The 17,935-nt window shown below is 48.2% G+C and overlaps 1 protein-coding gene and 1 long non-coding RNA gene across 2 annotated transcripts in view; one reads left to right on the forward strand and one right to left on the reverse strand.

Moving 5' to 3' along the window:
- LOC144098873 (uncharacterized) overlaps positions 1-17,935 on the reverse strand; it is a 240,719-nt gene that overhangs the window by 101,521 nt on the left and 121,263 nt on the right. The gene's annotated exons all lie outside the window — the stretch shown is intronic.
- On the forward strand, positions 2,526-3,318 carry LOC144098860 (uncharacterized). The gene has a single exon (XM_077631778.1). It carries the CDS (start codon positions 2,526-2,528, stop codon positions 3,105-3,107), a length of 582 nt encoding a protein of 193 aa, XP_077487904.1. The 3' UTR covers positions 3,108-3,318.

Below are 17,935 nucleotides of genomic sequence, written 5' to 3' on the forward strand. Positions count from 1 at the left end.
GGAAATCAGTTTTTACCCGAGACGGTTAAGCGGCCTCAGAAACGCATTTTGTTCAGAAAATTTTACCCATGACTGGAAATATTTCCAACCTAATTTTCGGCAAATTTTACTTGCAGTGTATGCATGACATAAGCCAGGTTGATAAATATTAATACACGGGAGGCGAGCATTACACTTTTATTGACAAGTGCGGACATGTAAAAGAAAAACTGAAGCAAATATTGGTTTCATGGCAGGCACATTATTGACGTAACCAGCCTAAATTAGGTTACATAGAAATTTCATCCGTGGAAACAAGGCTGGGCTTGCAGCTACCCTAACATCGTGCTTCGCAAATCTAAGCGCATCGACTCATTTTCAGGTACTCAAGCTTGGCATTTCCTGTTGTTGCTGCTATTGATGCTTTTCATAAAAAAGTGAAGGCGGGTTGTTATGTAAAAAGCAGTGAGCTCGGCTGCAACATTCTCACAGTGGTCTGGACAGCCAAGTCGAAGCTCTGTTTTTGCCTTAACCACATCTACAATATCAATGATACTGTCTGCATGCAGTTCCAGGAGGCTAAAACATGTTGTGAAAGCATTTTCTAGGTCAGCTACAAATTTGTACAGGGCGGCAGCGGGATACAGAAGACCACCGTTGTCTTTCATGCGAGTGGACTGGGCTAGGTTTAAGTTCCGAGCCGCCTCTTTGGTGTACAAAAGCAAATTGAGGCAGCTTTCACAGCCCGTCTTCAGGACACATTTCCTGGCCACATAACCAGCTGTATAAAATATTAGCCGGCTGTCACTTGATGCCACAGTGCAAATGGAGTGGTCTGGGGGTAATTTCAGGAGCACTGCATTTGCTGCATCTATGTTGCCTGCATCGAGCAGTTTATAAACAAGTTCCTGCCTGCCACTATGGGAGCTAAATTTGCTGGCCAGCATCTGCATAAAAAGGGGAACAGCACGGATTTATCGTGAAGAATTTCAAGTTTTGTGTCTCTTCGTATCGATGTTGTTGCGAAGAGCACGCTGGCGTCACTGTCGCAATTTATCCGGCACCAGGTCTTTGAGGGAAGCATCACTCCTCGAAGCATGTTAACTGTGAAGGGCTCACTCTCGGTGGGGTCTGCAGCTTCATTTAGAGCGTTCAGCTCGGAAATCAAAACATCGGTTACAGGCTGACGAAGCGCTTCCTGCGCAACATCTGCACTTTCATTCGGTGCGTCCTGTCGCTTGCTGTTGCTGGCCTTCTTTCTGGCCTCTGTTTCGCTCTTCGGACAGAAAGGTAAGACGGACAGTCAGGCAGGAGGGTAGGCACCGCACCTTGTGCCAGTTACGGTTTCCCACGGGAAAGTCGCACTTCGGAGCCATTTATCATGTGTATGTAGTCCCGCAATATGCACTCGGGCTCAAAGTGGCGCTCACAGACCGCTGAGGACCCAGTGAAATGTTTGTCATCTCTTCGCAGATTGCGCTCCCACTTCTTCCTAAGTTCGTCGTCCGTGGGAGCGGCGCACAAAGACGCCTTATGAGCTCCTGGATAACCGCTCCGACAGCCCGGGGCAAAGCAATGGGAGTGCGTCTTCCTTTTCGGCATCGTGCCTCTCTGTAGTGCCTTTATAGCACGACCTTCACACACGCAAAACGATTTTCTCCGGATCACTCTGAGTTTACAGCTCGAGGAGCCACGCCGAAACGTAGAACGCAGACAAAACACTTCGTTTCAGCCAGTTCAGCGCCCGGAGAGCCGTTCCGAATGTGAGAAGCAGCCCGGCAGCGGCAGCGCGGGGCTAGTAAAAGGCGCAGTAGCGCCCCTTGCGGCGAGGAGAGGCGTTTTGCCTCAGCTGCTACGCTGCCGCGCGCCTCCGTTCGCGCCACTAGATAGGTATTCTAGTTCACTATACTCCCGCCTCGCCATTGAGCTTACAGCGGTATCTTCGCGTGCGCGGGGCAGCCATATTGCCGTGCAGCGGCTCGGGCATAGAAAGCGTGGTCCAGCGTCTTGTGTGCGCTTATTTTGGAGCATTTCTGCAGCCGCAGAGCCCCGTTCATTAACAGCTGCAGAGAAAGCGATTCGGGGACGTATTTTCGCCTTCGGAACGCGTTCGAATGGTGTCCAGCGTCTTGTGTGCGCTTATTTTGGAGCATTTCTGCAGCCGCAGAGCCCCGTTCATTAACAGCTGCAGAGAAAGCGATTCGGGGACGTATTTTCGCCTTCGGAACGCGTTCGAATGGTGGTCCAGCGTCTTGTGTGCAAACAACTGTCGCAACTGCACGGCGCCGCTGCGTTGCGAGGGAGTGCTGCTCTGCGAGCGAGCGGAGGCGCTTCGGCGAGCTTCCTTGCCCGCAAGGACTCCCTAGGCCGCCCCAACGAAGCTGCCGAGGTCAGCTGTGGTGTACGTCACCTTTTGCATGGCGAAGGAGATATCCATGATGGTCGCCAGAGAGATGCAAAACAGCGACATATCTAAGCAGGCCTGCACCGACTGGACAAACTACGTCCGCGAGGTCTGCTGTGCTGAACTGTCAGAGCAGCCCCCCATGGGTGGACCTGGCGAAGTGGTGCAGGTGGACGAGTGCCTTATGAGGGGCAAGCGCAAAGCCAACCGCGGCCGGCTTTTGGCAGGCGACAACCTGCCACCGCACCGCCAGGATAACTACGGCGGCGTGGTGGACCGTGGACCATGGGTCTTTGGAATGATTTGGGAAGCCACCAAGGAGTTGCGCCTCTTCAAGGTCGACCGGCGCGACGCGGCCACTCTCGGAGCCATCATCGCCGCCAACGTTCAGTCGGGGACCACCATCGTCAGCGACGAGTCGGTGGCGTACCAGTGTGTTCCGGGGCTGCTCGACAGCAACGGAGTCAACATGAACTTGACTCACCAGACAGTCAATCATTCGCAGTTTTTCGTTGACCCCGTTACCGGCACTCACACACAGAGCATCGAGAGCTCATGGCAGAAGGCCAAGGCCCGGCTCATCAGAAGCGGTCGGAAGCTTACGCCACAGCTGACGGAGGCCTACCTGGGCTGGCTTTGGTGGCAGTCCATTAACGGGAGGCAGCGCTGCCATGACCCTTTCCTTCGGCTGATGGAGGCCATCGCCAAGCACTACTCGATGTGAAGTGGACCCCTGTCATCTCTCTCTGCACTGCACGAGGCCCTCCGGGTCTCACAGCTGCTTTGCCAGCTTTTTTTTCTTTTCACGGTCCCTCTGGGGGCCACCAAACGAGCCTTGGCAGAGCTAGCACGATGCGTGCCACTGTCTCTCTACCGAGTTCCCCTCTCTAAACCGAGTCTGCTATGTGCAGTAACCGGTGCTTAAACTGCTCTTGTTTTTTAATATAGAGTTCACCATCGCCACTGTGCACTCAGGTAATCTATTTTGCATTGCCACACGCAAGTACCCGTGTATAATGCTGAAGGAAACTTGTAGGGGCAGGAAACGCGCCCGATTAAGACTGTTACGCGTTATTGCGCGACAGAAAGCAGCGAAAGCGCGCCGTGGTAGAAACACGTGGACTAGATGCCCTCAAATCGGACTTATCGTCCGACGGAGGACGTTTATGTGGTTCTTTGACGGCTGAACGTGGTCATTTCACGAAGGAAATATTTTCAGTCAAAAATTGGGAACCAGAAAGACGTCGTTACTGTATATACGTTAACAATCGCTTTGTTTGCACGAAACAACCGCAAGGCCGCGTGGAAGGCACGCGCATGATTAGAACATTTACTCATGTTATTGCGCGATAAATCCTCCCAAAGAGGAAAAAGGCGCGGGAAGTGACCCGTGTCACTGCCGCGGACACGCCGCCGAAAGCGAGAGGAGTGGGTGAAAAGAAATTGGCTGTGGTTTAGCTTTGATTAAACCTGGAGTGACGCGAGAGCCAGATCTGGCCGATTGGAACTCGCTCTGTCGAATTGCAGTCAGTCTTCCGCTGCTGCTTTTCGCAGGGCGTGCCTTCTTCATCTTCGTTCCTGGACGTGGATTCACTCTCTCCGCCCCCCCCCCCCCCCCCCCTCACTTGGCACGGCGCATGCGGACAGCTGTTGCAGCTCGGTTTCGCTGGCGCGCCCGCGCCGCCGGCACCAGCAGCCCCCCACGCGACCAGCCGCGGAGCTCAAGGGGTGCCACGCTGAAGCAGTGCTGCCAACCTCGAAAGCCACTTATCCCCCAATTTTTCACTCAAAATTCCCTAGATTTCTCTAGATGCGAAAAGTAATATTCAGGCATAGAAAAAAGGCGCGTAGTTGAATTGCAAAGTCTTTTATTTCGCAGAGATCCTTTTAGAACACTTTCAATACAATAACACATTTATTTCCCATGCAAACTCGCGTATCACGAGTAAGAAAAACATTCGAGTTATCAAAAGTCTAGCAAATCCTGGACTAAGCCCTGAAAGGAATGAAAATCTCGCCGTGAACACTTACGCTCACCGACTGCAGTCAAAGAGCGAGGCAAATCCACTTTGGGCACAAATGTGGGCGTGAACCAACAAACGCTAAAACATAGGGCACGTAATTCAATTGACATTCCGACTGCGTTTCACTCATGCATATACATATGTCTTTTTTCAGAAGGCCAATTAAGCGTTCCTTCACTGCAAAGTCATAAGAGTTGGCTCCTCCTAGAAGCCGCTTAGCGTGAAGGGTAGCTTCCAGGGTTTGCGTCGCCAAGCTGTTTCTAGTCTTTGTTTTCATCAGGTTGATCAGAGAGAAAACTCTGTTGCCCTGCAGTGCGGCGAACAGAGAAGCTTGTAGAGGCAAAGCCTTATTTCAGGGCGCCCGTCTGCCTCATTGAGTCTTTAGAGCTCTTCTCTACAGCGCTTCCCTCATCATCTCTGTACAGTCAGTGCATTTGATTCACCATGTAAATAGAATATATTGTTGTCCCCAATGTCTTTCTGAGTCCCGTCATCCTCGTACCTCCACCCCTGCCCGACCCCGCTACCTCGATCCCATCAATGCTTTCCCTACGTGCAGATGGCGCAGTGGTAGACTCTCAAATCAAGGTGGTCAAGAAAGGGTGAATAAGGAGCCTATTCACACCAAAAAATAAAAATGACCCATACAGAAAGTAAAATTTCCCTACATTACGACAATAATCTATTTTTCCCCTAAACGTTTAATTCTCTAGATATAGGGGAGAATCCCTAGGGTTGGCAGGCCTGCGCCGAAGGCTCGAAGAGCTGGCGCAGTGTAAAAGGAAAGAGGAGTGGGTGGGGGGAGTGGAGGAGGAGGAGGGGCCGGAGCAGCGAGGAGGGTTTTGTAACGCCGAGGGCTCGCGTGCCGTCGGCTCGCGCGCTCCTCGGTATTGCAGTAAACAAGGCAGCTGAGGCGTGCTGTTTGAGAGCTGTAGAGAAGTTGGCGTTACGACCACTGAGAGTGAATAAAATTAAAAATTAACTTGGAGAGGTTTTTTACGGCACCCCGGTTGTTCTTGCCCAACAAAAATCCGTCCGTCGCCGTCCTGTTTTAAGTGATGCAAAATCTTGAATGGGAGCACAGTTGCATGACTGTGTTCGAAAAGTGTGGAAATGACGGGGCGCTTACATCGCACCGCAGTGCAAGTTTATCGCCAAACAGAGCGGCTGCCAGTGATTATAGTTGACCACAACTGCGCGTTTTCCGGAAAGGCGATGCTGCAGTGATCACCCTTGAGATTACTGAGACACGAACGTTACTTGATTCATTTCACTTCTTTTTTTTAATCGAAAAACATCATTATGCTAAGTAAAGCAGTTTTCGGATAGGCAGCACAACGACATTCACCTCAACCAACGACAGCAGTGGGTGACGTATGTGGCACAGTTATGGGGTCGAACCTTTACCCATGACCTTCAGTTGACCTTTGACATTGAGGTGCCCTTTGGGTTGACCTTAAGAGCACCCGATGGGGTGATGTGAAGCCACGTGATGGGTATACCCATGCGCCAGAAGCTTTCCGCTGAATTCCAGGGTTATTCAAGTTAAGGCACTGCCAACTTTCAACCTGAAAATTGCTGCTTGTGGTTTGGTTATTTTCGCGTGGAGGGCGCAGTTCCGTCATTTAAGTGCGACGCAGCATTGAAAAAAAAATCACACTTTCGAATAAATGCACGCCATAAAGAGAACTTGCGAAGAAGCCGCCTTGTGTCCACGATCAAAGGGACGGAGAGCAAAGACCTCAAGTGAATAGCAGGGCCGACTAGTAGTAGCCAAAAAACGATGTAAATGCGTGGGAAGGCTTACTTACCACCAGTACGTCGGTGAGTACTTTATATGTGTCAGTATTTGGCAACCTGCTTCGTGTATACTTGTTCGTATTGGAAGCTTCTCACTCATTCACGCACGAACCGGCAATTGACGAACACAGCCCTTCTACACCATCTACCAGAAATTGAGAGAGGTGGGAGGTATTCACTATACTCTTTTTAGGCTTGAGAATAGTTACCGAATATAAAGAAACTGGTCGCCGATGTACTTTCCAATGTGACGGTTATGCAGACGCATATCAGTATATTTCGATTTTCTAGCTCTCTCCGGCATAGCGAGAATGCTCTTTTCAATCCTCTGTATGTTGCCTTCGAAAACACTTAACAAGCTGCGACAGCAGTACACGAACAGAGGCACGCAAAAAACGGCACCATGTGACGTCACGGGCCCCGCCGCGGTGGATCAGTGGTTAGGGCGCTCGACTACTGATCCGGAGTTCCCGGGTTCGAACCCGACCGCGGCGGCTGCGTTTTTATGGAGGAAAAACGCTAAGGTGCCCGTGTGCTGTGCGATGTCAGTGCACGTTACAGATCCCCAGGTGGTCGAAATTATTCCGGAGCCCTCCACTACGGCACATCTTTCTTCCTTTCTTCTTTCACTCCCTCCTTTACCCTTCCCTTACGGCGTGGTTCAGGTGTCCAACGATATATGAGACAGATACTGCGCCATTTCCTTTCCCTGCAAAACCAATTATCATTATTATGTGACGTCACGAACCGACGAGTCAAGCGACGAAGATCATGATGTCGCATAATTAATGGTAATGAATATAATTATGCAAAACTAAGATTAATTACTATATTTAGTGATGACATCATATGAGCGTGACGTCATACCAGGTCAAGTGACAGCGATGTAATGTGCCATCAGGCCTAGTCACGTGACAACGATGCAATTTCTCGTCGTACCAGGCCCCCATCTACCCCCTTCCACCCCCATTTCAAGATCCATATGGATCCCACATTACTACACATGCGCGCATGACGCATTATAAAGAGTGCCCACAACCCGGTCCGCATTAATGACATTCGGATTGTCCAGCAGGTAAACGCGCCAGTTCTCATGCATGACTTACTGCAAAGATCATGCAACGACACACGCCTTTGACTCTCGAGATGATGGCGATGATGATGATGATGCTAACAGTGTATCCTTATGAGCGCGGGGAAGTGTGATATACCGCTACCAAATTAAAAGTTGCCAGATAATTGATTAAATATTGTACATTACCCAGCAACCGAAGACAATTATTGTGCGGGAAAATAGGAATGCCTGCAGCTAATAGTTAGGGATGATGGTGTTGATGTTCCTGGGAGGTCAAGACCCTCCCTCGTTTCAGCTACTTCCCTCCAGGTGGCGGTGGTAACGGTTTGGAAATCCTAGGAATTCTCCGATTAGTCGGTGATCCCGCGGCATTTTGAAAAAAAGGGCTAGATCACGTCTTCGAACACTGTGTCAACTATTAAAATCACACGGGTCAAAACAACTGGCCTAGAGGGGACAGCGTAAACCGCTCTCTCTGTCAAGAGCACCATGGCTCAAAATTCCCCGCAGCAGAATATCTTTTCCCGAGCACGCCCCCCCCCCCCCCCCCCCCCCCCCCCATACGCCTCAACAGAATTTTGTGTACCATTTCGTCAACCAGTCTGAGAAAATTGCTTTAAGTCAATCACTTGTCTTCCTTCAAGACTGAACTAATCAATGGTACGCCAGCATCCTCGACGTTTTTTACCTGCGAGCACCGCCCGTGCATTCTGCTAAGCCGTTTATATTCAACGATGGGTCTCTGAAAAATAGTTGCACGAAAGATAACGCGTAGTGCCTGGTCATCTGCAAGGCAGGCTGCCAACTTAACCGATCCCATACGAGAAAAGAAAAAAAAAGAATGATTAGAAACATACAAACAAAAATCGCACACTAAAAACAAGCGAACAACAGTGAGCCCCATTAAACATCATATTAGAAGGTTTGAAACAGCGACTCAGCAGCACAGCGCGAGCATATAATCAGTTCTATTACACATCTTCATAAAAAAAAAAAAGGAAAACGAATCGGCTACCACATCTCTATACATTCATTATAGTCTTGCATTTTTTCGCCGCTAAAACACCGCTATGCTGGCGCGTTCGCCTCGTGTTGCGGTGTTTCGGCATAATAAGCGAATTTCCGAGAAGGAACAAGGATTCGGAGACCAAAAGAGAGGTTATTCGGAAGGATAAAAAAGTGAAATTATAATTGCATCTGCTTGCATTACGGAACGAGAATATACAGAATTAATGTGAGATTCGAAAGGGGAAGTCACCGATCAAAAGCTTCGACGGTGTTATACAAGTTGTTCTGGCTTCGTGCTTTTTTAATCAAATCAGCAGGTGTCCTTGTTAGGAACAGCCTGAATCATCTTCTCTCGCCTGTGCTGACTACTCCAGTTTCTGCTAAGTGAGCTTGTAATGTACAGCAAGATTCCCTTTATTCGGCTGCGAGGCAAGAGCCAAGACGTCAGCGCCGGCAACGAGCATGAACATGAAGCAGTCTTGCTTGGGGCCATCCGCACTGGGACGAATTTATTGCGTGCTTGTTGGACTGAACTTATTTGCTTGCGGGATCAAACAAAGCTACCGCGGCTCAACGTGAGTTACGTGCTTTGCGCGCTCCCGGCAGTTTGAGCCGACCTGCAGGCAGCTACGGATGCTACGCCATCGGGGCAAGGGGGAGGGAGAGTGGCGTGCCGTGACAGCAGCACTCCTTCCGGGAAGACCGGCGCTGGTATTGAGGAGAGGTCTCGGTCATAGTCTCTCCCTTGTAAGACTCCGCCACGGTCGGTGAGGGGGGATGAGGGAAGGTGGGGCATGTGAGCAGGGTGTGTAGAAAGTCTCCTGGTTTTCCGCAAAGTCTGTATGACGAGGGGAATCGGTCTGGGTATCGGGCAGTGTTGCCGAATCGTGGGAAATTTCCCATTTCGTGGGAAAATCAAGCCACCGAGGGAAAAGGGGAATTTTGTTTAATTACCCATTGAAAACGCGGAATCTTGGTGTCGCTAAACACCGGTGTCCTAATTGTGCTTTCTCGGGAAAATGTGCAGAGATGAAGGAAAAATGCTGCTATCATGGCGGCCTGACTAGTGTCGCGAGAAGAAACTTGGCTTGATGTTTCCCTTTAATTTGATGCCTAGCCTTGGATACAGAGCCCTAGCCCATTCAGGTTCATTCAGGCTTCGAGTGCTGCGTCCTTGCATTTCTCCCAGCTATAGTGACAGTGGCCCTTCTATTAATTGCTTCCAACCGCTCCCAGCTCTTTAGTCACGCAATCATGTTGTTGTAAAGGAATTCGCGAAAATTTCTATGGTCTATACAGCAGAGGCTAGAAAGCAAATGGAAGCCTCAACGCAAAAACTAATAAAAACGAATTGGTGATTGACGGCGATGTGATCAATAACAATCCAGCCCTGACGTTCATTATTAACAGGCTTTGTATTTATTTTATTTCACTGATTCTTATATTTATTACCTTGGTTGTATTCAGTCTAAAATTACTATATATTGGAAAAATATATTTGTGGGGAAAAATGGGAAATTTTTAGCCTACAACTGGGAAAACCCAGCTGGCCAATGCAGAAACACTGGTATCGGGCATGTGGTAGTATGGGGTATGGAGCAGTCCGAGTTTCCGAGCGCAATTTCGAGTTTCCGCGAGTTTCGAGCTCGAGCGCAATTTGATACAGCGATGGACACGAGGGAGCACTGGTAGTTTGCAGTGTCTCGCATTATGGCGCGCAGAATCGCGTTTCTGCTCGAATTGCGCGCAATACGCGAGTTTCATACAGCGCTGCACACGACGGAGCACGAATAGTCTGCAGTTTCTTGCGTTATGGCGCGCAGAATCGTTTTTTTGCTCGAAATAACCGCATAGACCACGATTCGACCTTGTTGGACGCACGCAGATACGTCCCCAGTCGCTGTCTGTGCAGCGGCGCCGCTTTCTCGGGCGAGGTCAGCAATATGGCGGCCCCAATTGAAATACCAATTAAAATAAATAAAAATACCAATTAAATAAATAAAATGCCAATTAAATACCAATTAAAATACCAAATAAATAAATAAAATATCAATTAAATAAATAAAAAATATGGCGGCCCCGCGCACGCGAACGAACTCGCCTGCCAGCAGCAGATGCTACAGCTTCTGATGTACTGGGGAGCCTATAGAAAAAATAAAAATGCTCCCTTGATGCCATGCAAAAAACATGTTGTCTACTTGCAATGCTATGAAAAGGAGCAAGACACATTACACTCATCTAGTACCCGAAAGCTTGGTTTCACATCTTGTTGCAGTTTTTGGGCGTGCAGTCATTAAATAGGACAACGAAAAGTTTTCCCCAGTACATAGCAATGCAGTGTTGAGCGTGTGATTCACTTGAAGCTAAAGAACAGCAACAATTCATGACAGCAGCTAAGCCAAGATCTCTATGAACGTACAACTAATCCATTTCTATGGCAGTGCAGCATAACAGTGTATTATAGTGGCTTAAACGTTAAAGGCTGATGGAAAGGGTGTATTGATATGGAGCCTGTGATGCGCCACAGGTAGGAAAATTGAAAATCACCACTCACCTCAAATTGTCTTCATCAGTCAAGTCATTGGGGCTGTCACTATACCTTCATTATATAAAGGCATATGATGTTGCTACTATTGATGGATAATGACACCAAAATTAGTACACCTTACTTACATTTCTTGAAAAAGCGCAGCAGCCGGGCTTGAGACACAGCTGCACAGGTTAACGAAATGACAATGCTGTACATAAACTGTTTCACTGCACTAATCGTTATGGTAAGCAAACAATGAGGTGCACGCCTGGCCACCATTCTTGGACTGGATGGGCCGTTGGATGACAGTGGAGATGGAAGAATGCAGCTGCACAAAAGCATAGACGAACTCGCTTTCAGCATACCAAGTTAAATAACTTGCAGCTTTATAAATTGAAGTTACACTTATGGAAAGAAGACATGGAAACGTACATGTCCTCTTCTGGGGGCACATTAGTTCAAGACCTGAAATGTAAAATTTGAAGTGTTTTCATGCAATCCCTGCAAATTTCTCGCCAGGAAAAAGGTAATTTGAAAATAACAATAGCAAGGCTACCAGCGCAGCTGAAGGGAAAATAAATTCTTAAAACACAGACGCTTGGGCAGTCAAAGCAGGTAAAAAGATAGCAAACACGAAGAAAGCAGCTTAAAAAAGAGTGGTAGGGCAGGTGACAGCAGTGAAGTTATGAATGCCAGACTTGAGTTCGCGCAGATGACTGCGCAACTAAGTGGTGTTTTTTTCTACCTTTCGGCATAATGTGGTGTGTTCCTAATTAAGCCATCCACGATGTCAAAAAGTGTCCACTTCGTGTGGACCTTTCCGGCCTCTCCTCCGGTGCCACTTTTCTGGGCCGCCTCCAATGCCGACACAATTTTAAGCCAACGATCCTTCACATTTTAAAATTTTGTGGCTGCTTGCGGTCCTACAGAAATGCCACTGTTTATCACCAAGAAAGGTTGCAACATAAAAAGATGAGCAACTTGTTTGAGTGCTCAAGCGTCAAGCGGCGTTGTATAAAACGCGCAGCCTGATATGACATGCGAACCGCTCAGGCAAAATCACCATGCCCCTAGGAAGCCGAGATTCCACATCATTTGCTCCGCAGCACACCACTTGAGCACTCTAAACAAGTGTGCCCACCCCTGCAAATTCCTGCCGACGTGAACATTCAGCGGAAGCTCAGATAAAGAATGAAAACAACTCGCCAGTCAGATCGAATGTTCTGCCGATGACCTCCCACATGTTCATTTTATTTATTTATTTATTTATTTATTTATTTATTTATTTTACCCTCAAGGCCTGGGGCCTTACAGAGGGGAGTGGTTGAATGAGATAAATACAATACAGAAAAGATAACATGAAGCAGACAAATTAATGATCCACACATACAATGGTGGCTAATGCGGTTCTAAAATGTGTAATGTCTACAATGCTGGCAATCGATCTGGGAAGGTGGTTCCAGTCTTTGGATGTTCGAGGAATGAAGGAGTCACTGCATGTCTTCGTCCTGAGTGGTGCAATTCCAACCTTGTGTGCGTGGCCCAGATGAGATGAGATGTACGAAGGTGAAGAGATGAGTGCGCTACGAATATTGGGACAAATATGAACAATTTTATGGAATAAGCAAATGCGAGAAAATTTTCGACGAGAAGCTAATAAAGGAAGGCTTAACATGCGTTTCATTGATGATATACTATACTCCGTTTCATATATCATGTGGCAGCGCTGTCAAAGCTAGCGCCCTTGTTTGTGCTGCCTGCATCCGCGACCAAAAAGTAAGGCGCTCCTTGTGGCGAGCGAAACATATTAAAGGCTTTGCCTGCAGGCTTACTACATGACACATTTGGCATCATCTTGATTAAATGCACTCTTACTGCTAACGACAAGCTGTCGCTTTCTCGTGCCTTAAACCACTTGGTGACAGAACAAGCGCGGAGTAACACGCCTCCCTTCATTTTTCTGTACGGACTTTTTCCGTACCTTTCACAGCGTTGCACCTTATGTATGAAACACAGTACAGCAGTAAAATGGCAATTATGCAGAATGAAACGAACGGAGTTATTCTGGACAAGCTCCAGGGCATAGGTTAGGCTAGCACAGCTAGGGTCCTAGAGCGCTCGGTCGTGGTTTCGCCGCCGCCGCCGCTGGAAGTTAACTTCGGCAGTAGACAAGAGGCGGCGCTGAAGAGAAAGCCCGGGTTTTGGCTCGTGACGCCGTCGGAGCAGGACGCTTTTTTTCGGAGCTCCAGCGACTACGTCCGAAGATAAGTGCTTTTTTGGTATTTGCGCCTGTACATGCTGTCGGGCGGTTCGGAAGGCTAGCGGAAGTGTGCGTGTGCCGAAGGTTTCTGTGTAGGAATTTTTGCAGGTTTTTACATTGCGCAGTGCCGGAGGTTTTTGGTGCAGGAATTTTTGGCGGGCTTTTACGTTTCGTAGTGCCGAAGGTTTTTTTTTCTGTAGGAATTTTGGCGGGCTTTTACGTTGCGTAGTGCCGAAGGTTTTTGTATAGGAATTTTAGAGAGCTCTTACGTTGCGTAGTGCCGAAGGTTTTTTGTGTAGGAATTTTGACGGCTTTTACGTTGCGTAGTCGGCCGGACGATGGGTCGGCAAGCTAGGAAAGTCAAGGTGGACGGGGAGTTAGTGCAGTGCCACTAGTGCAACCGGTGGTGCTATTTAGACGAGGCAAAGTTCAGGAGCTTAGCCGAGGCAGATGGGGCTAGCTTCGCGTGCAAGATATGTAAGCGTTTTGATGGTTTTGGTTTGGCTTGGTTTATGGGGGTTTAACGTCCAAAAGCGACTCAGGCTATGAGAGACGGCGTAGTGAAGGGCTCCGGAAATTGCGACCACCTGGGGTTCTTTAACGAGCACTGACATCGCACAGTACACGGGCCTCTAGAATTTCGCCTTCATCGAAATTCGATTTCCACGGCCGGGATCGAATCCGCGTCTTTCGGGCTGGCAGCCGAGCGCCGTAGCCACTCAGCCACCGCGGCGGCTGTAAGCGTTTTGAGGTGGCCGTTCAGACGTTGAAAGGGGAATGGGCAGCTAGGATTAAGGAACTCAAAGGTGACCTGAAGGTGGAACGAGAGGAACGGATTAAGCTAGAAACTCAGGTCGCCGAGTCGCTTAAGAGGGAGGAGGCTAATGCCGACCAGTTGGAGCGAATTGTGGCCAAGCTGAAGGAGGAGCGGGAAAAGCAGGCCCAGCTAGAAGATCAGGTAGAGGTCGCGGCCGGCAGGGCACCCCGGTTCGGAGCAGTGTCAGGTGGGGGACGAGGCTCGTCGATCCTACAGTGCTGTAGCGCAGCAGGCTTTGAGTGGGGAAGTGAGAGAGAAGTAAAAACTCGCGACAGTAGCGTAAGGCGGCGGGAGAGACAGGTAGTGCGATCCGGAGGGAAACAGTCGCAGTCAGGAAGTGAAGGCGGACAGGCTGGTGCAGGTGGAGGCCGTCAGGGACGTGCATGGTAGATGCAATATGGCCAAAGCCCAGGAGGTGATGGGGGGCAACATGGATGGCGAACACCTTGTCGTTATCTATGCTGTTCTCAACGTTGTGCTGAAGGGGAGGAGCCAGAATCTCGAGAAGCAGTTAGAAGTTGGGATGCGTAGGCTTAGAGAGGTCTCTGAGAGTGCATGTGACCATATGCACAATCCCAGAGGTCCAGAGGCAGGCCAGCGAAACGGAAAGGAGGATCGTTGAGGCTAACTGTGTAATTAGGTTAATGAGTCGACGACTAAGATACGGGGTAATGGAAGTTAACAGGCAAGTGTACGAGGTCAGGCCCCACCCTTTTGCACAGGATGGCATTCACTACGGTGGTGCCACTGGCAAGAGGGTGGGTAGTAGGATAGGTCGGCAGGCAACAGCTTTTTTTTGTGTGTGTGTGGGGGGGGGGGGGGGGATCCAGAGCTCTGAGGGAACCAATGTATAGAAGGAAGAACCAAGATCAAAGGGACGATGGAACCGTAGGAGAAGAAATAGACACAAGCGCCAGGGTCAAGTTAATTCAGATATAGGTTTCATTAACATGCAAAGTGGCAGTAATAGACTGAAATGGGAGGAAATAGAAGAACAGTTTAGGCAGGAGGAATTAATGGTATATGGTTTAGTGGAAACGCATCTTAGAGACATGGAACCTGTAAGCTAGACTACGCATGGGAATATTTCAATAGAACAGAGGGCAGCTGAAAGGGGGGGGGGGGGGGGGAATTGGGGCATTCATTCATAAAAGTAAGAATTTTCAAAGGGTTAAACTGGGATGCAAGGAACATTTATGGCTAATAGGAAAAGTGGCAGGGGAGCAAACACTCCTTGGCTTTGTATACCTGTGGACAGGAGCTAATGCCAAAGAGGAAAACAGGAAAACGTTAGAATGTATTGCAAGCGACATTGATGAGCTAGGAGGACAGGGCGAGATAACTATATTAGGCGACATGAACGCACATATAGAAGACCTGGATGGGTACACAGATTCGACAGGAAGCATGCTGCAGGACATGTGTGACAGGCATGATTTAGTTGTATGCAACAGTACCGAGAAGTGCGAAGGGCTCATAACATGGGAGGCAGGGAGTCTGCACTCGACGATAGATTATGCACTAATGTCACAGAGGATGTATAATAGATTAGGGGTAATGAGCATAAATGAACATGGTTCCAGAAGTATAGGTAGCGACCACAAGCGTATCAAGTTGAGTTTCAGAAGAGAAACCAATGTAGGACTGAAGCGAGATGAACAATCAGAGGGGAATTTTTACTCAGGAAAGCAATTGGAAGCAGCAGCCAAACAAATTGAGAAAGTAATTTTTGAGGATAGTGAAACTGAATGGACTTATGCCAAATTAACTCGATTACTGGAGCTAGAACTAGCTAAGGTGCGAGTAAAGCTAAAAGAGAAAAGACGCAAACCCAAGAGTTGGTGGGATGAGGAGGTCAAGAGGGCGATAGAGAAATGTCAGTAAGCGTCCAGGGAACACAGATATTCCAAAGAGGGGGAACCAGAAATTGAAGTAGACAGAAAATGGGATACCTTCATAACGTGTAGAAGGGAAGCATCCTATTTGATTAGTAGGAAAATTAGAAGAAAGGGTGCCCAATGCATGTCAACAGTAAATAAAAAAGGATAGAAAAACAGCTCAAAAATACCGGGAACATCTAAATGCAATGAGTAATAAGACTAGGCTAGAACAAAGGTTTATTGTTACAGATCAGGGTATTCGACTAGAAGGGGATGAAGCGATAAAACACATAGGAACAAGGATGACAGAAAAATTTAAAGAAAGAAATGTTGCACATAATTTATCGAAGGAGGATAGACCGGTTACTGCAATAGCTTCACTTGAGCAAAGAGAGTGGGAAAGGGCAGAGAAGAAGGTTCCTAGTGGCACATCAACAGGCCCAGATGGTGTTCCGATTATGTTAATAAAGAAGCTAGGACCAAAATCCAAGCAAACATTAATACAGGTAGTGAATAAAATTATAGTGGCTTGGTTTATGAGGGTTTAACGTCTCAAAGCGACTCAGGCTATGAGGCACGCCATAGTGAAGGGCTCCGGAAATTTCGACCACCTGGGGTTCTTTAACGTGTACTGACATCGCACAGTACACGGGACTCTAGAATTTCGCCTCCATCGAAATTCGACCGCCGCGGCCGGGATCGAACCCGCGTATTTCGGGCCAGCAGCAGAGCGCCATAACCACTCAGCCACCGCGGCGGCCAAAAAATGATAGTGGATGGGAAAGTCCCCGATGAATGGCGATTAAGTAGAATTAACATGATATATAAGGAAAAGGGGGACAAAGCTGACGTAAGTAACTACCGTCCCATAGCAGTGACATCTGTCGTTTACAGGGTGGTGATGCAAATTATAAAGGACCGATTGCAGGCTTGGGTGGAGAGCGAGGGTGTGCTAGGGGAGCTACAAAATGGGTTCCAGAAACAAAGGATGTTGGAGGACAATCTGTTTTCATTGACGCAGTGTATAGAGATTGCTGAAAAGGAACACAGGCCCCTATGGCTAGCATTTCTGGATATTAAGGGAGCCTACGACAACGTTATTCAAGAGTATCTGTGGGACATACTGTGCACATTGGATGTGGAAGATGGAGCGCATCCGCCTCGCATTCGGGAGGTGCTGGGTTCGATCCCCAGTGCCGCCGGGTACCCACCGGTTTTTAATGGGTACAACATTTCCCGCGGCCTGGTGCTCGGCTCTTCTGGATGAGATGCTTGGGAAAAGGGCCTTGACCACAGTTGCTCTGATGGATCAGCGATAAGTTCCGCCGTCAACAACGTTAAATCCGCCTCGTGCGGTAGAAGCCCATTTGTGGCCCTTTTCTTAAGCGCCACTCTTCCTGCTAATATTTGAGCGATGCGCGTGCTTACAGCTGCCAGCAAAAACGCACGTTTCTTTGCCGACTCCGTCAACCCCGTTGCCTCAAAGTATGCCTCTGCCTTGATAGCATAGGCCTTCCAGATGTCCCTTTCGCCGTCGAGGTCGGGCAGTTGCTGGTGTGCCATTGTTTTGCCAGGGGTTTTGCTTCCCCCTTCTCGTCGCCAGTGTTACATCGTAGGTAGGACACTGCGCTTGACGCAGGTTAGGCAGACACAAGCTATATATATATATATATATATATATATATATATATATATATATATATATATATATATATATATATATATATATATATATATATATATATATATATATATATATATATATATATATATATATATATATATTAGCAGACAAGGTAAAGTAAATGAGGGGCCCGTTTGACAAACTTATGAAGGGAGCCAACAGTCACCGAAACCAAGGTGCATAGGGGAACGTTATTTTTTATTTTTTTAATGTGTTGTGCTTATCGGTGGGATAATATTACTTAGATTAATAAATCGCCTAAAGAAAATTACTTATAAAGCAGCAGAAAAAACAACCACGCCGCCGGTGGGATCCGAGCCCACGACCTCCGAATATCGTCTTACCAACGGCGACGGCTGTCCAATCTGCTGCTCTCGTGGGTATTTGTTTATTTGGTGTATGCGAACCTTGAGAGTAAGAGCACCGGTAAGAGCAACGGACGCGATATTCGGAGGTCGTGGGTTCGGATCCCAC

The sequence above is a fragment of the Amblyomma americanum genome, chromosome 1, assembly GCF_052857255.1.
Source record: "Amblyomma americanum isolate KBUSLIRL-KWMA chromosome 1, ASM5285725v1, whole genome shotgun sequence".
Lineage (NCBI taxonomy): Eukaryota > Metazoa > Arthropoda > Arachnida > Ixodida > Ixodidae > Amblyomma > Amblyomma americanum.